Source organism: Notamacropus eugenii, chromosome 2, assembly GCF_028372415.1.
Source record: "Notamacropus eugenii isolate mMacEug1 chromosome 2, mMacEug1.pri_v2, whole genome shotgun sequence".
Taxonomy (NCBI): domain Eukaryota; kingdom Metazoa; phylum Chordata; class Mammalia; order Diprotodontia; family Macropodidae; genus Notamacropus; species Notamacropus eugenii.
The window spans coordinates 125,947,108-125,971,779 of record NC_092873.1 but is presented as its reverse complement, the minus strand read 5'-3'; the positions used below and the strand labels follow the sequence as shown (position 1 = coordinate 125,971,779).

Sequence of the window (24,672 nt, the reverse complement as noted above, 5' to 3'; positions counted from 1 at the left end):
ACACATAACAAACCCATTAGAATATAAGTTTCTTGAGGGCAGGGACATTTTTGCTTTTTCTTTGTGTTCCTAGTCATTAGCACAGTACCTGACAGGTAGAAAGTACTTAATAAATGCCATTTATTTATGAAATTATTAATTTAATAAGATAAATATATATTATATATAAATATATTTAAATAAAAATATAAATGATTTAATAAAATTAAAAATCATTAGATGCTATTGCATAGGTACATGAAAATGCACACATGTGTTATGTCAACATATATAGCACATGTGTTGTGTTGTATATGTTGACATATATGGCTTGCCAGTATAATATGCCAACATAAATATAACATTACATTATGTCCCTATATGTTGACATATATAACACATATATAACATTCTGGATGGAGCCAAAATGGCAGAGTAAAAGCAGGGACTCACCAGAGCTCTCCCCTAAACTCCTCCAAATACCTGTAAAAAATGACTCTGAACAAATTCTAGAACAGCAGAACCCACAAAAAGACAGAGTGAAGCAAATCTCTCGCCCAAGACAACTTGGGAGGTTGACAGGAAAGGTCTGTTGCACCAGGCTGAGAGGCCTGTTAGCACAGTCTGGGGCCTAGCAAACTCTGAGCAGGCCTCAGGGGCCTGAATCACTGGCAGCTGTGGCAGGTTTCAGACTACACAACCCACAAATGTGCAAGAATATTGAAAAGATCAGTAAGAAAGGGCTGTTGGGCATGAAGCCAAGATGGTGGAGTAGAAGGACTGACCTGTAAAAGTTCTCCCCCATAGCCCATAAATACCTGTATATTAATCTAAACAAATTCTAGGGCAGCAGAAGCCACAAAATGACAGAGTGAAGGAGATTTCTAGCTCAAGACAGCCTGGAAGGCCAACAGGAAAGGTCTATCACACTGGGCTTGGGGCAGAGCACAACCTTGGCCAGGCTGCCCAGAAGGGACAGGACTGGAGGAGGTTTCAGGGTAGAATCCTGGGTAGCAGCTGCAGTTCCCCGATTGCTCAACCCACAAATGCCAAAGACAGCTTCAAAGGTCAGTGAGAAAGCTCTTTTGCCTGGGTGAGAAGGGAATGGTCTGGCCCTGTCAGCAGCAGCCAGTGCAGCAGCCGCATCCATTTTTGAAGCCCTTGGCCTAAAGAACCTGGGGGAACCCTGCAGCTGATCTGGATCTCAGCCCTGAGTTGTGGCCTTGGGGTGAGGAGGAGGGCTGATGTGGTGGAGCTGGAGGCAGTTGTGGAGAGGGAATTCTACTCACAGATCCTGGGCAGAAAAGCTTGTGATTGCTACCAGACCAGAGCACAGGCCAGGAGAGAAGTAAATTCCTCTCCTTTGATTGTGCCACCTTGGAGGAACTGAGAACTTACAGGTACTCAGAGTATATCCTCCTCTTGACAAAGGCTTCAAAAGTCAAGTAACTGGCTGGGAAAATGCCCAAAAAAGGGAAAAAAATAAGACTACAGAAGGCTACTTTCTTGGTGAACAGGTATTTTCTTCCATCCTTTCATATGAGGAAAAACAATGCATATCATTAGAGAAAGACTTAAAATTTAAGGCTTCTGCATCGAAAACCTCCAAAATAAATATGCAATGGTCTCAAGTCATGGAAGAGTTCAAAAAGGATTTTGAAAATCAAGTAAGAGAGGTGGAGGAAAAATTAGGAAGAGAAAGGAGAGTGATGCAAGAAAATCATGAAAGCAAGTCAAAAGCTTGCTAAAGGAGACCCCAAAAATGCTGAAAAAAAATAACACCTTTAAAAATAGACTAACTCAAGTGGCAAAAGAAGTCCAAAAAGCCAATGAAGAGAAGAATGCTTTAAAAAGCAGAATTAGACAAATGGAAAAGAAGATTCAAAAGTTCACTGAAGAAAATAGCTCTTTAAAGATTAGAATGGAGCAGATGGAAGCTAATGACTTTATGATAAATCAGGAAATTACAAAACAAAATCAAAAGAATGAAAAAATAGAAGACAATATGAAATATCTCATTGTAAAAACAAATGACCTGGAAAATAGATGCAGGAGAGATAATTTAAAAATTATGAGACTACCTGAAAGCCATGATCAAAAAAAAAAAAAGCCTAGACATCATCTTTCATGAAATTATCCTTTTGGTTTTGTTTTGTGATTTCTTGGTTTCTCATAAAGTCATTAGCCTCCATCTGTTCCATTCTAATTTTGAAAGAACTATTTTCTTCAGTGACCTTTTGGACCTCCTTTTCCATTTGGCTAATTCTGCTTTTTAAAGTATTCTTCTCCTCATTGGCTTTTTTAACCTCTTTTGTCAATTGAGTTAGCCTATTTTTCAAGGTGTTATTTTCTTCAGCATTTTTTTGGGTCTCCTTTAGCAAGGTGTTGACCTGCTTTTCATGCTTTTCTTGCATCTCTCTCATTTCTCTTCCCAGTTTTTCCTCCACCTCTCTAACTTGATTTTCAAAGTTCTTTTTGAGCTCTTCCATGTCCTGAGCCCATTGAATATTTATTTTGGATGTTTGGGATACAGAAACCTTGACTTCTATGTCTTTCCCTGATGGTAAGCATTATTCTTCCTCATCAGAAAGGATGGGAGGAGATATCTGTTCAGCAAGAAAGTAACCTTCTATGGTCTTATTTTTTTCCCTTTTTTGTGCATTTTCCCAACCAGTTACTTGACTTTTGGGTCCTTTGTCAAGAGTAGGGTATACTCTGGGAATCTGTGAGATCTCAGTTCCTCCAAGGCGGCACAATCAAGCGTGTACTGGTCTGGACTCAGGGAGGGATTTTTATGCTCAGAATTTTAGCAGTTACCTCTCCACAGCCACCTGGCCTTCAGTTCCCAAGTCAGCACTGGGGGCTGATTTTCAGATAAGCTGGATGGGCAGGGCTGCCATTCAGTTTGAGACAAAGACTAGATTGGCCAGGGCCTCCACCCAGGGCTGAGGTAAGACTCAGCTCTTCAATGGCCCCAGGGGTTTTTACGCTCCAACAGTGGAGCTTCCATACGGGCTGCTGTGCAGGCTCTGTGGCCTCTACCTGCTGCCAGAGCTATGGGAAGGCCCTTCTCCCTTCCTGGCTAGCTGATAAAACCCCATCACTGACCTTTGGTGCCTGTGGGCTGAGAGATCTGAGGACCTGCTACTGCAACTGGAGATTCTGCCCCCAAGGTGTCCTCCTCCCAGAGTCTTCTCACACTGCGCTGTTCAGCCAAGGCTGGGTTGGGCTCCACGCTCGGCTCCATGTCTGGCACAACCAATGTTTCCGTGGGCCTTTCAGGTCACTGTGGGCTGGAAATCTGCTCCACTCTGTTGTTCTCCACTTCTGCTGCTCCAAAATTTGTTGAGAGTCCCTCTCTGCAGGTATTTTATGGGCTGTGGGGAGGACCCTGCATAAGTGTGTCTTTCTAGTCCACCATCTTGGCTCCGTCTCTTTCATGAAATTATCAAGGAAAACTGCCCTGAGACTCTAGAAGCAGAAGGTACAATAAATACTGAAAGACTGCACTGATCACCTCCTGAAAGAGATCTGAAAAGAAAAACTCCTAGGAATATTGTAGCCAAATTCCAGAGTTCTCAGGTCAAGGAGAAAACATTGCAAGCAGCCAGAAAAAAACAATTTGAGTATTGTGGAAATATAATCAGGATAACACAAGCAGCTTCTACCTTAAGGGATTAAAGGGCTTGAAATATGATATTCCAGAAGTCAAAGGAACTAGGATTAAAACCAAGAATCACCTACCCAGAAAAACTGAGTATAATACTTCAGAGGAAAAAAATGGTCATTCAATGAAATAGAGGACATTCAAACATTCTTGATGAAAAGACCAGAGCTGAATAGAAAATTTGACTTTCAGACACAAGAATCAAGAGAAGTATAAAAAGGTAAACAGGAAAGAGAAATCATATGGTACTTACTAAAGTTGAACTGTTTACATTCCTACATGGAAAGATAATATTTGTAACTCTTGAAACTTTTCTCAGTACTTGGGTAGTTAGAGGGATTATACACATATATATGGATAGAGGGCACAGGGTGAGTTGAATAGGAAGGGATGACATCTTTAAAAAATTAAGAGATGAGAGAGGCATATTTTTGGAAGGAGAAAGAGAGAAATAGAATGGGGCAAAAAAGAGGCAACAATAAGCTTTTCCAATGGAGGGGAAGAGGGGGGAGGTGAGAGGGAAAAAGTGAAGCTTACTCTCATCACATTTGGCTTAAGGAGGGTATAACACACTCACTCAATTTGGTATGAAAATCTATCTTATACTACAAGAAAGTAGGGGAGAAGGGGACAAGTGGGGTGGGGGGATGGCAGAAAGGAGGGCAAATAGGAGAAGGGAGTAATTAGAAGTAAACACTTTTGGGGAGGGACAAGGTCAAAAGAGAGAATAGAATAAATGGGGGGCAAAAGAGGATGGAGGGAAATATAGTTAGTCTTACACAACATGATTATTATGGAAGTCTTTTGCAAAACTACACATATATAGCCTATATTGAATTGCTTGCCTTCTCAGTGGGGATGGGTGGGGAGGGAGGAAGGGAGAGAACATGGTTCTCTAAGTTTTGGGAACGAATACTGAAAACTGTTTTTGCATGCAACTGGGAAATAAGGAATACAAGCAATGTGGTATAGAAATCTATCTTGCCCTACAAGAAAAGAGAGAAGATGGGAATAAGGGAGGGGAGGGAGTGTGATAGAAGGGAGCACAGATTGGGTGAAGAAGTAATCAGAATGCATGGTGTTTTGAGGTGGGGGGAGGGAGAAATGGGAAGAAAATTTGGAACTCAAAATCTTGTGAAAATGAACATTGAAAACTAAAAATAAACAAATAAATAAATAAGCATTAAGAAAGGAAAAGAAAGGACTGTCAGAATTGAGTAAAATTGGAGTGCAGTCCAGTCCCTGGCCCCAGCACAGCACAGCCCCAGCAGACCAGGAGTAGGTATTGGGGTGGCTGAATCAGTAGCATTCAGGGTAGGTACAGGGGTGGAGCGGTGACTGTTTCTGGAGCTCTCAGACTGTAAGGAGATCAAACAACTTGTCAGAAGGAAATTACAGGGGTCTGTTTGCTGGCTCTGAGGCAGGACTCTGTTGCTTTGCCCATACATGAATTTGGGTCACAGTCCTGAGAGGCAGTCCCAGAGTGGGGAGGAGCACTGGCACAGCACAGCTTGTGACAGCAGTGGAAAGTGAAACCTCCTCACAGTTTCAGGGTGGAAAAGAGTGCTTGTGGTCACTCACAGATCAGAGCACAGGCCAGGAGAGGATTAAACATATCTTAGATCATACCACATGGGAAGAACTCAAAACTTACAGATCCCTAGAAGTATCGCAGAAAAGAACTTCACAAAATCCCTGATGCTTGGGACAGTACACCCTCCATACTGGAAGCAGAGTCCTACTGAAAAGTAAAAGAGCCCTACCAAAGAGTTAAGAAGTCAAAAAATAGGCCAAAAAAAATGAGCAAACAATGGGAAAAAAACTCAGACTCTAGAAACTTACTCTGATGACAAGGAAGATCAAAACATACACTCAGAAGAAGACAACAAAGTCAAAGCCCCTACATCAAAAGCCTCTCAGGCCATGGCAAAGTTCAAAAATGATTTTGAAAATCAAGTAAGAGAAGTAGGGGGAAAATTGGGAAGAGAAATGAGAGTGATGCAAGAAAATCATGAAAAACAAATCAGTAGCTTGGTAAAGGCAACTCAAAAAAAAAAATGCTGGAGGAAATGACATTTTAAAAAACAGACTAGACCAAATAGCAAATCAAGTCCAAAGATACAATGAGTAGAAGAATGCCTTAAAAAGGAGAATTGGCCAAATGGAAAAGAATGTTCAAAAGCTCACTGAATAAATTAATTCCTTAAAAATTAGAACAGAGCAAATGGGTGCTAATGATTCTATAAGAAATCAAAAAGTTATAAAAACAACCAAAAGAATGAAAAAATAGAAAACAATGTGAAATATTTCATTGGAAAAACAAATGACCTGGAAAATAGATCCAGGAGAGAGAATTTAAAAATTATTGGACTCTGATTATTGGATCAGAAAAAGAGCCTAGACATCATCTTTCAAAAAACTATCAAGAAAAACTGCCCTGGTGTTCTGGAACCAGAGGGTAAAATAGAAATTGAGGGAGTCCACCAATCACCTCCTGAAAGAGATCCCAAAAGGAAAATTCCAAAGAATATTATAGCCAAATTCCAGAGTTCCCAGGTCAAGGAGAAAATATTGCAAGCAGCCAGAAAGAAATAATTGAAGTATGGTAGAAGCACAATGAGGATAACACAAGATTTAGCAGCTACATTAAGGGATTGGAGGTCTTGAAATATGAAATTCCAGAGGTCAAAGGAGATAGGATTAAAACCAAGAATCACCAACCCAGCAAACTGAGTGTAATCCATGAGGGGAAAAATTGATATTCAATGATGTAGAGGAACTAATACATTCTTGAGAAAAAACAGAGCTAAACAGAAAATTTGACTTTCAAATAACATGCTGTAACATACTCTTGTATATTATTACACATTGTAACATATATGTGCATTTTCATATACCTATGAAATCAATCAATCATCAACCATTTATTAAGTACTTCCTATGTGCCAGCTACTGGGCTAAATGGCAGGGATACAAAGAAAAATCAAAAATAGTCCCTACCCTACGGAAGCTTACAGTCTAATGGGAGGGACAATATATATATATATATAAATCAGATTTTAAAAAAAGGACCAAGAAAGCTTCTTGGAGAGAGTGATACTTGAGTACAGTCTTAAAAGAAAGTTTGGGTCTGTAAGAGTCAGAGGTAATGAGGCAGAGCATCAAAGGAGGTGAGTTGTGGGAATGATCCAGGTTTGGGGTTTGGCTAGATGTGATTGGCAATAGGACAGGTGGGCAAGGGATTCAAGAGTGGAGGATAATGTAGAATTCAACTGGGTTCAAGATTGGGAAGTGAGAAGTAGTCAGATCATGTTGTGTAAGTCCTAGGGTATTACTAAGAGATGGAGGAATTGGAAGTCATGGTGAAGATGAAGAATAGTTTTAGGAGGAGTTGGGCATAAGATTTGAAAAGATTATGATTAGAAGTTCATACTTTTCTAAAATGGAAGTAGAACTCTTGAGGGTGATGGCAAGGTCAAGGGCATGACAATTTCTATATATATATATATATATAACTGAGGTGGAGTGGAGCAGTAGGTCATGGGAGGTGAACAGACTGAGGAATTGGAGTATGTATGAAATTGGAATACTTCTGAGAATATCAGCAGATATGTTGAACTACACCTATTGACAAAGCAGGAAGATTTGTTCATTATGGAGTAGGGCAAAGTACATCCAGAGAACAGGCTAGATCTGGAGTGGGGCTTTAGGGGCAGCAGAAAGGTTTGAGGTAAGTGGCAATGAGGCAACGAACAGTTGAGGTTATAGATGACGGTCTGTTTTTTTGGCAACTAGGAATTCAATATTACAGGGATAGACTAGGAAAGGATAGGAAAATGTAAATAATTGGGGAAGGAGTTCAGACATAGTAGCAGTGAGGTCCTCTGATGAAGGCAGATGATTAAAAGATTCAAGGTCAACCCTCTAGATTTCAGCCCCATTCAACTTACCTCCTTGCTTTGTCCTTGGAGGCATTCAGGAATCCTGCCTGAAGGGAGGCATGAGCAGTGATGTGTTTCCATCTAGGAAGCTGCCATGACCCAGGCATAGTTTGGGGACAGCTTGGCAGTGCTGTGGCCGTCAGTCTAGAGAAGTACGAGGGTGTGCATCTTGTCCACAAGTTTAGCAAGGAGACAAGATGACTTGTATAGTTTGTCACACCTTGCCTTGCTAGCCAGGAGAAGGGCCTGACCAACCACTTTCAAAACCTATCCATTTGGAGGGTCCTTAACCCCTGCCTTGCCTCATCAACCGTGAGCAGGTCTGGCTCTTTTTTCCCTTCTGTTAGAAGGTAAACTCCTTCAAGGCAGGGACTATTTTGCTTCTTTGTGTTTCCACTGTCTAGCCCAGCGTTTCCTCAAACATGTTAACATGCAATTACTTGATTCCCACCTCAAGGTTCTTAGGATTGCAGGATTTCAGTTTGAAAGAGACGCAAGAAGTCATCCTGTCTAGCTCCTTCATTTTTTTACAGTTTTGCCAATAACTAGGGACTTTTCTCTACCAGCCATCGTATAGTGTTGCTGATTTCTTTCTGGACAGTCATCTCTAACCAATGATGTTCTGTCATTTTTTAGTAGTGTTTCACTCCTGGTGACACCATTTTGGGGTTTCCTTGGCAGATACTGGAGTGGTTTGCCGTTTCCTTTTCCTTCTCATTTTATAGATGAGGAAACAGAGGCAAAGAGGGTTAAGTGACTTATCCAGGGTCACACAGCTACTAAATGTGAGGCCATATTTGAACTCAGGTCTTCTTGACTTGAGGTCTGGCACCATACTGCCACCTTGCTGCCCTAATCTCTACAACTAACCCCTGCTCATTAAGAGGGCCACTAGTGGAACATGCATCAGGCTTTCTCTGTTTCAAGTATTATGAGACTTAACTTCTCTCAGAGGCAATTTAGTTCTATCATCTCCATACATATGAAAAAGCTAAGATAATAAACAGGGAATATTAAGATCACTGGGGAAGCTAATCACACTTACAGTTCTCTGCAGGAAAAGTGAAGAAGGAATAGAAAAATATGACACCAAATGTAGCTGAGAGCATTGGATTTTGGGTCGGAGGATTTGGGATCAAATTGTGGCTCTGCTATGACCCTGTATGATCTGGAGAAAATCATGTGACTTTTCTGGGCCTCAATTTCTTCATCTGTATAATGATGGGATTATACTAGATGATTTCTAAGGTCTCTTCTAGCTCTAATATGCCCTAAGAAAAGTTCTAAGACAATTCCAATCTTGGTGATCTTCATAGCAATGGCAGAAATTTAGTTTTCATTGCTTAAAGTTAAAGCAAGTGGTAAGAACTGGAACATTTTTGTGACACTATTAATTTTCTTACAACACTCAAAGAGAAAGCCAATACTTGTGCTCTGTCTTAAATTAAATGTAGCATCTGTTAAATTTATTTTGTTTCTATGCTTACAGTGCAAAAGCAGAAAACAAACGGCTTCCTAAAGAAGCTTCATGGTCCTATTATTGGCAAACGAACACCTGGAAATGTTGAGCTGAATTGGAAAATCTGTCATGCATTTATTAGAGGTCTTGTTTCACTACCTTGTCATCAATGTTCAAAACAGTTCTGCAACTGTAGAGTCAGGGGAACTACTGGGGCTTTATATCCCCACATATTCTTTAGCCTTTGCTAAGGTTCTGCAGTGATCATTCTCAGGAAAAATAAAACACCATGGAGAAATGGATAAAAATGGCTTGTAGGAGGGAGAGCCAATCCAATAAGAGGAAATAGTATCATTTTTGGCAGGGTCTCAGGGAGTGGGGAGATAATTTCCTGTGGGACACAAGATTTCCATAGAGTCACAAGGCTAATTGCCTACAAAGCCAATTACAATGGGAAACCTTAGACTGTAGCCATGGATTGCTTGTCAAAAGTGAATTGGATCACAAAAATAAGGCCTGATTTTGTGGGTAAATAAACTAACTTCCCAAGAACACGATAAGTAGCTTCATTTAAAATATTTTTTTATTGAAGCTTTAAAAAAAACAACTGTTGCTCTCATTTCCCATTATCCCCTCACATAGAATCCCTCCTTATAAGAAAGTACAAGAAAAACAAAGGACACATTGACCACTTGTGACGTCAAGTGCTTTATTCAGTACCTGTAGCCCACCACCTCTTTTTGGGGGTAGGTTTTCTAATCAGTTCTCTGAACTGATTGGTCATCACACTGATCTGAATACAGTAACATTTAAGAACAAAGAGTACTTTCTGGAGGTCCTTCCTGTTCCCATTGCCATGATCAAATGTTATCTGCCTTGAAAGGGCCACATGCCCATAGTTTGAAGCCACACCAACATCTAGTTTCTTCAAACTCCCTGGTTCATTATATATGCTATAACTAGAAGCATCAAACGGCCCTGATCATAGAAAAGACCTTAGAGGCTATTTGAGTTCAACTCCCCCATCTCCATTTTACAGATGAGGAAACTGAGGGAGAGAAGAGCTAAATGACTTGCCTATGGACACACAGCTAGAATCTGCAGTAGAATTTGAATCCAGATCTTACTGACTCCAAGGTCAGTGTCCTATCCACTGCACCATGCTAAAAATGCTCAAAATCAGTTCCCCTCTTCATTTGAAATCTATCATCCTTCTCATGTGACAGCTAGCCAAGCAACCTCAGCTATCCTCACACAGTTCACTGGATAGCATTCTAATGACAGCTGACATTTATAAATTGTTTTAAATTTTGTAAAGTCCTTTATGCATATCACCTCAGTGGAGTTTCACAATCACTTAGTGAGGTAGGTATTCTTACTATCATCCCCATTTCACAGATAAGGAAACAGGGTCTGAGATGTTAAGTGCTTTTTACTAAGTGTCACACAGCTAGAGTCTGAGGTAGGATATAAACCCCATTGCTCTATCCACTATATTATACTATCTCATTCTACCACATTTAGATTCTAACCTCTCTCTTTCTCTATCCTCATCTCCCCTCCCCAACATTAAAAGGGAAGGCTGGCAAATGGCACTAATTACTACAGTGGTTTGAGGCTTCTCAACTCTTCCCCCCTCCTAGCTGTTAAAGATGTCCTCAGATTAAGCCTTGCATTCTGAGCTGCTGTCAAACTATCCCTTTAATGGGCACTTAAATTTAATGTCAAGCTGATGCCTGTGGAAGACCTTGATTAAATTTGCAAACAGTACGCTCTCACCAAATCTGGAACTTTGGAGCTGTCTCATCTCGCCTTTCAAGTTGAAATCCCAGAAGTTTGCTTTTCTTCTTTGCAAAGAATAACAGAAGTTTGCTTGCAAAGTCATTGAGTATCAGTAAGACAGCAGACTGTAACAAGCAAAACACCCCGCATGCTTTTAGACAGAGAAGAAATCCCTAGGCTTCTTAAAAATTCTATATGAATTAAAGATCCTTCCTTTGCTTGGTACATATCCCCATCTCATTTAAAATCTTTAACCACTTCTTTCTATGACTCGACAATATTTTAAATGGTTTTAAAAGTTTACTTAAAAGCTTATCAGTGTTCTTTTATGTAGATTATAATTAAGCTTTTTTTTTTAACTGTTAAGGCAGAGGGAAAAAAACGACTAGACAACAACATGAAAGACGATGATAGGTTCTGCACTAACAATGTGTATGTTTCTACCAGCTTTGAATGTCCATCCTAGTTTTTCTCAATTATCACGTAGCCTTTTCCTGCTTGAAGAGGTTACAAAAGCACAGAAAGCTAAAAGATGTGGAAGACTCATATTCTTTTTCTTTGACTACTCTTTGAAAGAAAGCTGCTATTTAAAATTTTTCTTTGGGGTTCTTCTTACACCATTCAATTCAAACAGGTCAGCTCACCAGGAAAAAGAATCAAAATTGTCAAGACCCTTGAAGCATGAAAAATAAATTGCCTTTGCCAGCTTGAATAAAGCAATAGAAGAGCATTAGTTTCTGCCTTCTGATATAACTCCCTCCCCATTTCTATATCCACTAATCAATGTTTCTTAAGATTTTTTGATAATCCCCTATATATACATAAGTAACAGGAGAACAGACTTTATTACAAAACAAGTGAGTGTGTAATGCTACAACAATGACATGTTTTTTAACTAGTATTGTTTGTGAACACCAACAGAAGGCCTGAGATATGCAAGAAACATGATCCCAACTCTGGGGGGTCATAGTTTAAAATCAATACTCTACCTAGACACAAAATAGACTAAGAAGAGGGTTGAATGTACACCAGGCTGCAGTTTCTCCCTTCTTTTGGTGAGTAGAGAGCTTTCAAAACAGGTAAGTCAGGAAGAAATTATATGATTTTGAAAAGAGGAAAAAAAAAAAATCTAAGGTTAAAATGTGGGACAGTAGAAAAAGGCAGCTTTGTTAAATGTTACCAGCTATGAAGCAATCCACAGAAAGATGCCACACTGAACTAGGGCAAGAAGGGCATTCTTACCATTTCCTTTCATCTAACATAACAGAAACTTATCTGTGAATCCCATGGTAGGATATAAACTTCTTGAGGGCAGAAGCTGTCTCACTTTTGTATTGGTATCCCCAGTGCTTAGCATATTACCCGACAGAGCAGCTGCTAAATGAATACCTGTTGACTCATCAAAATTTCTCTTTGACCTCCAAAAATGTCATCCTAGAGTGGGATAGTCCCCATAAAATGTGCAAACCAAACAGTTCCAAGAGATCAAGTTAAATAACTATTTGTATAATGACATAATTTGTCATTGGGGCAGCTGGGTCATGCAGTGGATGAAGCACTGGGCCTGGCGTAAGGACGACCTAAGTTCAAATGAGACCTCAGACACTTAGTAGTTGCCTCAGTTTCCTCATGTGTTAAGATGAACTGGAAAAGGAAATGGCAAACTACTGTAAAGTCTTTGCCAAGAAAACCCAAATGGGGTCACAGATAGTTGGACATGACTGAAAACCACTGAACAACCACCATATAATCCGTCATCAACATAACTAGCATTTACATAGAGATTAATGTTTACAAAATATCTTACATGGTATCTTATTTGATCCTCACAACAATCCCATGGTATAGGAACTATTATTAGTACCGTTTTACAGATGAGGAAAGTGAGGCTAAGAAAAGGTAAGTGACTTGCCCAGGACCACACAGCTAGTACATGTATGAGGCAGGTCCTTCTTACTACAGGGAAGGGAGGAAAGTGAAACCTATATGGGGTTAATTCCTTTGGATATTGGTGAATGACAACTAAGTGGCAAGGCCTGGCCTAAGGAATACAAGAAAAGGGCAAAAGATAGCTCCTGGAGGGCAGAGTTAACAAGCAAATATATACAAAGAAAATGATCTACAGGCTAAATAAGAAATAATTAACAAAGGGAAGGCATTAGAATTAAGAAAGGTTGGGAAAAGTTTCCTATAAAAGACAGGATTTTAGCTGAGACTTAAATGAAGTCAAAGAAGTAAATTAGTAAGCGGAACTGAAGAGAAAGAGTGTAATGCCCAGAGCTGAGACTGGGGTGTCTTGGTTCATGGGATACAAAGGAGGCCAGTGTCACTGAGTTAAAGAGTATGTGACCAGGAGTGAGATATAGGAAGACTGGCAATTTAGGGAGGGGCTAAATTATGAAGAGCTTTGAATCCTAAAAGTGACACGGACCCACTGGAGTTTACTGAGTAGGGGAGTGATGCAACCTGCACTTCAGGAAATTCACTGGACTAGTAGCCTCTGAGGTACCTACCAACTCCAGATCTAGGATCCCATAAATCATTTCACTTCTCTGGGGCTCAGGATCCTTCTCCATAAAATGGAGGATTAGGTGGGCAGGAGCAGATCTCAAAGGTCTCTTCCAGCTCTAAATACAGGCATCTGAAGTCTCATACTCTTGTCCTACTATACTACTTTCCAAGAAGTTTATGATTCCAGCAAAACCATGTAAACCACCAAACCTATTTGATTTTACTCAACTGTCAACAGAAGCAGGAAGCACTGGAGTACTGAAGTTTAAAAGGAGAGAAGATGAAATTAATTCATGCAAGTGTCCCTTCTATCTCCTCCTTTACCAACGATTGATTCTTAGTGAACCCATCAAAGAAGAAACTGAAAATTAAAGTTGGTAAGTTTAATTACTTTACATAATGAGGCCTCAGAATGAAAACGAAAACTAAACCAGATTAGAAACAAGGTCTTTCTTTGTTTCCTTTTATCCATTCATTTACAAGTCACAGATTTATGGTAAAATTGAGATTTTGCTGCCAATCCAAAGCCACTAAAAAAAAAAATATGATAATCCATTCAGCAAGATTTTCCCTTTTTATGAAAAAAATAAAAAAGAGAGGGGAATGCCCAGATGAGAAATAGTTTTGCGGACTGGTCTGTTGTTTTCTGATTTCCACCCTCTATTTTCTTGGCATTTGGCAACTAGCAGTATGTTGGGAAGTCCCTAGAATATATCATTTTATAAAATGTGGCAACATCCAATCCACTATTATGTCATGTCTTTCCTTCAGGATATTTTTTCCCTTATACACATACACGCTTCCATTTTCATTTCAGTATTTATTTTTTATTAGAATAGTAGAGAGAAAAAGGAGTGGCAAAGCAATAGGCTAAACTAAGAGGAATTAAAAGATACTATTTTCAGGTTATAATATGAATGAAATAACTATATCCATCCTAGAAAATGACTCTCTCCTGTTACTAATTAGAATAGGAAAGGAGAACCTGCTAAAAACCTAGAAAGAAGAACTAAAAGCTAAGGAAGAAGGGAGACAGACAGTCAAGTGTTATTCACTGAAGTAACCCTCCAACCCTTCCATATCCATTTCCAGCGTAGAATCTAAAGATGCTGGGAGAGAAGATGTTGAATTAGCAGTTTTCTGGACATTCTGCTTGGCCTGAGGAACTTCTGGTTGGCTAGATTCCTTCCTGACTTCTCGGCCACCACTGAGAAGCTTCTGGCTCTCCAAAAAATACTGATTAGGATGATTCAAAGAAAACATACCATCTTCAACCTGTAAAAGCAAACAAAGAAACACAGTGTTCATGAGCACCAAGAAAGCCTCCAAAATCATCCTGATTTTCACTAATGCCAATCATTATTTAAAACACACTGTATCATTAGCCAGGACACATTTAGTGAGGATGAAAACAGTAGCGCTTTCCTACCATCTTATTTATCTGTTTTTCATTTTTACCCTTCTAGTTTTATGGATGTTATATTTTTTTTACATCATAACTTTTACAGATAATGCTTGCTTCATGACAGGTCTCTTGTAACAAAGTAAAACAACTTAAATAAAACTAAAAATACAGTACCCTCATCAGAAAATTCACACCTTATTTCTCATCTGTAACACTCTCCCACCTGTCTATTAAAAAAAAATGAACAGAAATCTCTTTTCTCTCCCACTTACTACCCCCCATTGAAAAAAGAAGTTTATTTTAACAAATTTGAATATTCAAGCAAAACAAGTTTACCCAATGGGTATCCACCAAAAACATAACTATGTCTCATTCTGCACCCCAGCATCCTTCACCTCTCCGTAATTGAAAGCCTTCTTCATCATCAGTCCTCTGAAATCATGAATGGTCATTGTATGATCATAGTTCTCAGACCTTTCAAAGTTATCTGCCTTTACAGTGCTGTTATTGTATAAAAGGTTCTGCTCAGCACATCAGTTTATGGAAGTCCTCCAAATTGTTCACTTTTATAATATTGATGCTACATCCACTTCACCCTACATCGGTTCATAGATGTGTTTCCTTATCTTTTTCAAACCATTTTCCTCAATTCTTATAAGGACAATATTACATCTTTATGAACAATTTATGAAGTTGTATTAGTGATAACACAAATCCCATGGATTGGTATTGCTAGAAGGCACTGTTTTTATACTGGTCGCATGCTGTGGGGTCAGGCAACTCACTCTTACTTCTGAGGATGGCAGGTAATACTTCATTTTAGGTGATACTGAGTTTTGACAGAGCAACTTATCTTCATGCTGTTGATCATAAATGCCTTGTGCTATCTCTAGGTGACACCTTTTAAGTCACTTTTGAAAGTCTCAATATGGTTCAAGATGATCATGCCAATAATTTTTACTTTATGCCAATCTACTCCTCAAAAAGAAAAATTTTTTTAGTGATTTTGGAAATAAACCTTGTTTTGACTATGAACTCCAAAGAAAACACTATATCTTCAATTCTCAGGATTGTTTATATAATTTATACGAACAGGTATACTAGCTTTTGAATGTTCAACAAAGAGCCTATTTCTTTCCTTCTGTAATTTAATCAATAGCTATAAATATATAAACACTTGGGCAGACATGTAGCACAGTTGGTGGGGTGCTGGACCTAGAGCCAGGATGATATAAGTTCAAAATCTGTCTCAAATACTTCCTAGTTGTAGGACCGGGGCAAGCCACTTAACCTTTGTCTCAGTTTCTTTAACTATAAAATGGGTATAATAATAGCACCTACTTCCCTGGGTTGTTGTGAGGATCAAAAAAGATAATAATCATAAAGTACTTAGCCCAGTGGCTGGTCCATAGTAGCCACTACAAAAATGTTTATTATTATTATTTCTTCTTCCCATTTTAATTCAATTAAATAGCCATAAACACATAAACACCCATGAGCAGCTAAGTGGCACAGGGGGTAGTGTTAGACCGGGAGTCAGGAAGATATGAGTGCAAATCTGACACTAGCTGGGCACATCACCTAACTTCTCTGTCTCAGTTTCTTCATCTTTAAAATGGAATGATAAGAGTACCTACTTCTCATGATTATAGTAAGGATAAAATGCTATAAGATTCGTAAAGTGCTTTCCAAATCTCAAAGTGCTATATAAACATTAGCTATTACTGCCAATAATAAAAATAAATGTGAATGTTATTCATATCATTCTAAACAAAAACTTCTGTCTATTAGTGAGGTCAATTATAATAAACTATACGTAGTCCTTAAAATTTAGATAGCTTTATTAATTGCAAGTGAATTCTATTGTAGAGTTAGTTGTATAAGGCTATTGTTGTAGTGAGTTCACTTTTTCTAAATCAAACCTTGAAGCAGATGGAGAAAATCCCAAAGAACCTGTTAGGTACTTGAATATTATTATTAATATTCCTTCCTTCCCCTAGCTAATTAAGCCCAACAAGCCTAATTTTTTAATCACTATTTTATGCTCTCTTCAGGATATCACATTCTTCTTGAAATTAACAAGTTCCATACTAGAATTTATTCATAAGGGCTTGATCAGTTCTATGATGGATCAACAAAGATAAATCCTCTCTTATGTTACTTACTTAAGCACATTCTTCTCCTGATACGGGTAGGGTTATTTCTCAGTAACTATATCAGTGTATAGCAGATTAGTTTGGTAAAGAATGACTCTTCTTAACAGCTGTTACTTAGATCCACTAGAGCAGAATTTCATCTGCTACTTTACTGTGAAATTTCTAAATGTGTCCCTAAAGTTTCTATAACTCATCTATAATAAGATTCATGAACACAGAGGCATCAGCAGCTTTTTTCATTTAACTTTAAATACACATGCATTATCAATTACCTACTGGACACCCTGAATTAGATATTATGTGAAAATCTCAAACTCAACTTTTCCTAAGCCAGCTTCCATATTGCTGTTGAAGACAATGAAATCCTCGCAGTTACCCAAGTTTACAATGTCAGTATCATCCTCACCGCATGTATCTAATCCACTGCTAAATCTTGTCTTTTCTACCATGAAAACACTTGTCCTCTATGTCTCCTTTATTCTACTCATACAGTCACAATCCTGGTGTAGGCCCTTATCACTTTCTCATTTTGACTACTAGTCTACCTGCCTCAACGATATCAGCCCACTCCAAATCATCTTCCATTCTGCTGTCAAGATGATCATGTCATCCACATGCTCACTGGGCTTCAGAGCCTCCCTGCTACTCCCAGGACCAAATAGAAACTCCTCTGTTTGACACTTAAAGCTCTTCATAAGCTGGTCCCCTCCCATCTTTCCATTCTACTTATCCTGTAGACTTGGCCACACATATTAGAATCTAGCTATACCATCCTACTTTTAGTTTCCTGAACAAGATAGTTCTCCCATTTTTTTCACTGGCTGTCTCCCATGCCTGGAATGCTTGGACCCCAAATCTTTGCCTTTTGTTTCCCTTCTTTCAAGAATCAGATCTTTCTGCAGGAGGCTTTCCCTGGTTCTTCCCCCTTTCCTCCCTTTTCCCTACCTGCCGGGTCTGCTAATACTTTCCCCATTGAGATTACCTTCATAAATAGCTTGGCTGTGCCTAGAAACTTACATGTTGTCTTCCATATTAGAACATAAACTCTTTGAGAGCAGAGACTATGGTTTTAGGGGTTTTTTTGTGGACTGGGGGTCAGAGGGTAACTGGCCCCCAGACCTTTGGTAAGGTACATGGCATAAAGTAAGTGCCTAATAAATATAACCTGATTTCTTTAAGTCTGGAATGTTCTGTTCCTTCATGCCCTCTTCCTTCAAAATTCAACTCCTCTCATCTTCTCCAGGAGACTTTACCTTCCTTCCCCTCCCTTTTCTCACCCCCATCCTCAGCTGATACTACTAGCACTTTCCTTACCTTCCATCTACTACATATTTTGCATGTACCTAGTTATTCACATGAGACTTTTCCATTAGAATGTAAGTTCCTTGATGGCAGGAGTGGTCTTTGTTTTTCTTTGTATCCAGACCACTTGGCACAGTGACTGACCTATAGTAGGAATGCAATAAATGCCAGATGCCTGACAGACAAGACTTCCAAATCATTGACAGGTGTAGGTGAATGGAATGAAGTTAGTGAAGATTTCTCAGTGCTTAACAAAAGACTTTTAGTAGATGGTTAGGCCTTAAGTTTCAGTTTCCCAGAAATCATGTGACTTTTGGGAATACGAAACTTAAACTACCCCCCTTGGGTTTCCATATCAGCATAACACAACCCCTCCTTGGGTTGCCACATCAACATAATGCCTATTGGTTATTCCACTGATACCTTGTCCCCCATTCACAGGGTAGACTGTTGCATTTAGATTGTGAGCCTGCCTCCCAGCCAATGGGAGGGGTGGGATCTGCGCTAGGGCTATATAATCTCTGTTTTTGCCTCCTGTAATTGCCTCACTCTCCTGATTACTTACCAAAGAGGAGATGCCCTTTCTCACGAGATCATAATAAAATCTTGTTGCTTTGCTTCTACCTTGAGAAGTCTCTGATTTTTGAGTCAGTGGTCTCTGACCCACACATAGGTTTCAGTACAAACAACTGGAATGTGCCCTAACTTCTTCCATTTTGAAAGAAAGAATCTCCTGACACAGAAAGAATACTGAACTAGAAATCAGAAGACCTGAATTCTGGTTCTGGTTCTTTGCCTTACAGGATTATTGTGAAGATCAAATAAACCTAATATAAGTGTAAGTACTCTGAGAACTATACAGCATCACAAAAATAATAGCCATTGTGTTACTATTTTGGTATCAACAGTTTCATTTAGAAGATTCTCTCCAGGGGGCAGAGCCAAGATGGCAGATTAACAATACAGACTTTCTAGTGCTCTCCTGCCAATCCCAGCTAAATACCTGTAAAAAGTGGCTCTAAACAAATTGTGGAGCTACAGAACCCACAGAATGATGGAGTGAAGCAAATATCCAGCTCAAGACAGTCTGAAACGTCACCTGAAAGTGTTGATCACTCCATGCTAGGTGCAGAGCGCAGTCCAGTGTGGGCCACAAGTGCACAGAGGAGGCCTGGGCAGGCCTTGGGGAGACTGAATCTCTCACACCTGTGGTGGTTTCCAGACTTCATGACTCTAAAATACCAAGGATGAATTGGAAGGTCAATGGAAAAAGCCTGTAGGACCAGTGCAGGAGAGTGGAGTGGTCTGGGTTCAGGTCCATGATGGCAGAAGGGTAAGAGGGTGGAGGAACCCCAGGCAGCCACAGTTACAGTAGGGGCAGCTGCAGTCACTATTTCTGGAGCTATAGACCCACAGATTGTGGGGGGATCAAGCAGCTGACAGTATCCCTACCCCCCCTGGAAGCAGAGAACTACCTTGACAAAGGTCAAAAGTCAAGTAAATGACTGGGGAAATGAGCAAAAACCAGAAAAAGAATCAGACTACAAAATCTTACTTTGGTGACAAGGAAGACCAAAGCATGCAAACAGAAGAAAACAAAGTCAAAGCTCCTCCATCTAAAGCCTCCAAGAAAAATATGAATTGGACTCAGGCCATGGAAGAGCTCAAAAAGGATTTTGAAAATCAAGTACAAGAAGTAGAGCAAAAAATGGGAAGAGAAATGAGAAAATCATGAAAAATGAGTCAACTGCTTGGTAAAGGAGACTCACTCCCCCCCAAAATACTGAAGGAAATAACACTTTAAAAAACAGACTAATCCAAATGTCAAGAGACCCAAAAAACCAATGAGGAGAAGAATGCCCTAAAAAGCAGCATTAGCCAGATGGAAAAGGAGATCCAAAAGCTCAATGAAGAAAATAATTCCTTAAACATTAAAAGGGAGCAGATGGAAGCTAATGACTTTATGAAAAATCAAGAAATTATAAAACAAAACCAAAGGAATGAAAAAATAGCAGCCAATGTGAAATATCTCACTGGAAAAACAACTGATCTGGAAAACATCCAGGAGAGACAATTTAAAAATTATGGTACTACCTGAAAGCCATGATCAAAAAAAAAGAGCCTAGACATCATCTTTCATGAAATTATCACAGAAAACTGCACTGATATTCTAGAACCAGAGGGTAAAATAAATATTGAAAGAATTCACCAATCACCTCCTGAAAGAAATCCAAAAAGAAAACTCCTAGGAATATTGCAGCCAAATTCCAGAACTCTCAGGTCAAGGAGAAAATTCTGCAAGCAGTCAGAAAGAAACAATTCAAGTACTGTGGAAATACAATCAGGATAACACATAGTAGCTTCTACATTAAGGGACTGAAGGGCTTGGAATATATTCCAGAAGTCAAAGGAGCTAGGATTAAAACCAAGAATCACCCACCCAGCAAAACTGAGTATAATACTTCAGGGAAAAAAGTGGTCATTCAATAAAATAGAGAACTTTCAAGCATTCTTAATGAAAAGACCAGAACTGAATAGAAAACACAAGATTCAAGCCTGAAAAGGTAGACAGGAAAGAGTAATCATAAGAGACTTACTAAAGTTGAACTGTTTACATTCCTACATGGAAAGATAATATTTGTAACTCTTGAGACTGTTCTCAATATTGGGGTAGTTGGAGGGATTATATACATATAGACAGAGGGCACAGGGTGAGTTGAATAGGAAGGGATGATATCTAAAAAAGTAAAATTAAGGGGTAAAAGAGGAATATATTGGGAGGAGAAAGGGAGAAACAGAATGGGGCAAACTATCTCCCATAAAAGAGGCAAGAAAAGGCTGTTTCAATGGAAGGGAAAAGGGGAGAGGTGAGAAGTAAAAAGTGAAGCTTATTCTCATCATATTTGACTTAAGGAGGGAATAACATGCTCACTAAATTTGGTTTGAAAATCTATCTTACACTACAGGAAAGTAGGGTAGAAGGGGAGAAGTTGGGTGGGAGGATGATAGAAGCGAGGGCAAATGGGAGAAGGGGGTAATTAGAAATAAACACTTTCAGGGAGGGATGTGGTCAAAAAAGAAAACAGAATAGAAATAGAATAGAATAGAAAATAGAATAAAAGGGGGGCAGGATAAGATGGAGGGAAATATAGTTAGTCTTTCACAACATGACTATTATGGAAGTCTTTTGCAAAACTACACTTACATAACCTATATTGAATTGCTTGCCTTCTCAGTGGGGATAGGTAGGGAGGAGGGAAGGGGAAGAAGTTGGAACTCAAAGTTTTAAAAATGAATGTTAAAAATTGTTTTTACATGCAAACTGGGAAATAAAAAATATAGGTAATGGGGTATAGAAATCTATCTTGCCCTACAAGAAAATAAAGGAGATGGGGATAAGGGAAAGGTGGGGTGTGGTAGAAGGGAGGGCAGATTGGGGTAAGGGGTAATCAGAATGCACAGTGTCTTAGGCTGGAGGAGGGGAAAGATGAGGAAAAATTTGGAACTCAAAATCTTGTGGAAATGAATGCTGAAAACCAAAAATAAATAAATAAATTTAAAGATTCTATCTAGACCCAAGTAAATTAAATGTTTTGGGATATCTTTGTTCATATTTCATTAGCAATCATCGATCTACAAGAATCTCTCAAGTACTTACAACCTCTCCTTCCAAGGAGCTTATATCCAATCAGGAGAGACTGGTACCCTAGCAGGTGCCCTCCCCCATGAAGCCTTCTTTGATCACATGGAAGTTAAAGTCTACTTTCCTTCTGAAATTTTCCTAGAGCATTCTTGGTCCTTCTATCTTATATTGTATACTTGTGTGTATCCTGCCTCTCCCTGAATGAGAGTATAAACTTCCTGAGGGCAGGGACTATCATTTATCATTCATAGATTCCTGGTGTCTAGGATAATGTTTTATCCATAGTAAACACTTCAATAAATGTTTGCTGAAATGATGAAACTAGTTATAATTTACTATAAAAACTGCTTTGTTTTCCTCATGGAAGGTGTCACTTTGGTAAGATTCTCAAGATCTTTTAAGGTATTAAATACTTACCCAGTAAGTCAACCAATACAAAAATGATGGTGACTCTTTAGAATCTAATGGAGGTGGGTTAGGGCAGGGAGTTAGAGAGAAATGGGGGAACATCATGTATAAGTTGGCTAGATGGAGGAAAAGACAGCCAAGAATAGCACAAAAAGAAATTTGACAGGAAAGAGATCATTTTCACCTGAGTGACTTAAATCAAGAAAATCAATACACAAAGGCTAAATTTATAGAATAGATTAATTCAGGAATAATTCACAAAAGAATTAATCATGTGTTATCTATAACCCAGATAAGAACCAGGAAATGAGTTGTGTGGTTTGTTTGTTTTTTTTTAAAAGGCACCAGAGCAGTCCCTTGTATAAAAGCTCAAGTACTTTACCTTACAGGCCTATAGTTGGAGCCTGTTTACTCTCATGTTGCACACAATTTTTACAAACTTGGTGATGTAGCATCTGGGACCACAACTAATTAGAAACAGTAAATTAGAAGAGAGGTTGAGGATGGTACAGTTAGGCACACTTACAGTAGCGAGAAGTCACAGACAACAACTGGAAAGTAATAAAAAAATTATGGGGGAAAGACAAGAAGAATTAAACATACACATAGTAGTCTGGGGTCATTTAGTATCAGTGCTCACATCTCTATAAATGTTATTAATGCCTTATAGATAACAGTAAGTGCAGAAATGATGTTCAGAGTCATCAAGTAGATCAGAAATGTAAACATGTAGCGTGCAGACCACATGTGGCTCATGACACTCCTGAGTGTGGCTGAACCAGATGAAATGCAATACATTTTAAAACTATGTCAATAGAGAGCTCAGAGGGATCTTTATGTATGGAGTACTGGTCCCCATTTCTAGGTGGGTTTGATACCACTGCAGTAGACTCTAAGTTCTCTGAAGGCAAGAATGTGGATAGGAACTTGACCTGTGATCGCATCAGTGCAGAGATCTTCCAGATGAGGAAACTCCTTTTACCAATGCAAGTTGACACATTCTCTGCAATGTAGTCTTAGAGTTGCCTAGGCCCACTAAGAGCTGAAGAGATTCACTGAGAGTTACATGGTCAGCATGAGTCAGGGAAGTGACCTGAACTCTGGTCTTCTGGATTCCAAGGCCAGCTCTCTATCCAACTATGCCCATGGTTCTCAAACTGTGCCTCATAGAGCAGTAGAGCCCTAGGTTGCCACAAGGATCTCAGAGATTCTGGGGGATATTTTAGATATTTGAAATTTTCAAGGGAAACCCACCAACACCTGACAGCTCTTAGACACCATGCAAACTACCAGTTCAAGGTAGTTCACAGTTTCAACACTGAATCAAGTTATATTCCTTTAGATGATGTCACTGTATGTGAATGTTTGAGATATGTTTTATTTACTTGTATTTTCAATTATGTCAATAACCTACTGAACTTTCTTTGAGAAGGTGTGTTTTTACCAGTTGCTGAGATAAAAAACCATGTGAAACCAATGTGGAAATGAGGTTGGCAGTATCCAATCTGATTCCAAAGCTTGTTATACAGTGCCCAATAGGCATATTTATCCCAACAGTTAAGCAATTGTGGTTAATAAAGAATGAAATAAAAAATATTATTTTTCTTTCAATCTTTGTATGTTGTTTTTCCAAATGTTTACTAAGTTGTTAGGACATAAACACTTATTTAGGGTTTTTTGGACCTAACTACTTATAAACTGAACCATTAAACATCTCTTTTGGTCTAGGGGCACCATGAACAAATTACTGCGATACTAAGAAAGCCACAGACTGAGAAAGTTTGGTACCTGCTGAACAATGCCCGTTGCTTCTCCAAGGAAGAGGCTATTTCATTTTTGTCTTTGTACTCTCCAAAGTCTCCAGCAGAAGCTTAACAAGTTTTTTTTAAATGAATTATGATGCTGAGTCAACAAGAAAATGTTAAGTCATTTTAAAGGAGTGGGAAAGTATATAATACATTTTAGGAAGATTTCCATCCAAAATGGTTAAAATAATTTCTTACAGGTTGATACTTAAGAGAGATAAATCCTTGGCTGTCCAGGAAATTCAGCTATCCAGGATAATGTATTCCCCGATGTTTCTGGTAAGCCAAGGTACTATTCTATAATTATATTGGAGCAAAATTAAAATAATAATTTGCACCAGCTCTCAGCTTTCATTTCCATTTGTAGCAAGCAAACAAGTAATAAATACTCTAAAATTTAAAAAAAGGTTTAAAATACTGCTCCCTTAGTACATAAGCAAAGGGGCTCACGACAGACCATTTTATTTCATCTACCAAGTGATTATCTTGCCAACGTTTGCTTGGCATCAACGTATTTGCACAAGATGACCTTCACGCAAACACAGGTCTCATATTTCTACCATGGCAAATGTGGTTTTTGAAAGAATGGAAGCAATTCTGTTGTACCTATGGGA

At 38.9% G+C, this 24,672-nt stretch overlaps 1 protein-coding gene across 2 annotated transcripts in view; it reads right to left on the bottom strand.

The window, feature by feature from the left end:
* Window positions 1–14,144: 14,144 nt before the first annotated feature.
* PRIM2 (DNA primase subunit 2) overlaps window positions 14,145–24,672 on the bottom strand; it is a 369,300-nt gene continuing 358,772 nt past the window's right edge. For both annotated transcript variants that reach the window (XM_072642540.1, XM_072642541.1), the window contains exon 14: window positions 14,145–14,614. In XM_072642540.1, coding sequence (XP_072498641.1) covers window positions 14,387–14,614 — 228 coding nt within the window. In that variant the 3' untranslated portion in view covers window positions 14,145–14,386. The remainder of the gene's footprint in view (window positions 14,615–24,672) is intronic.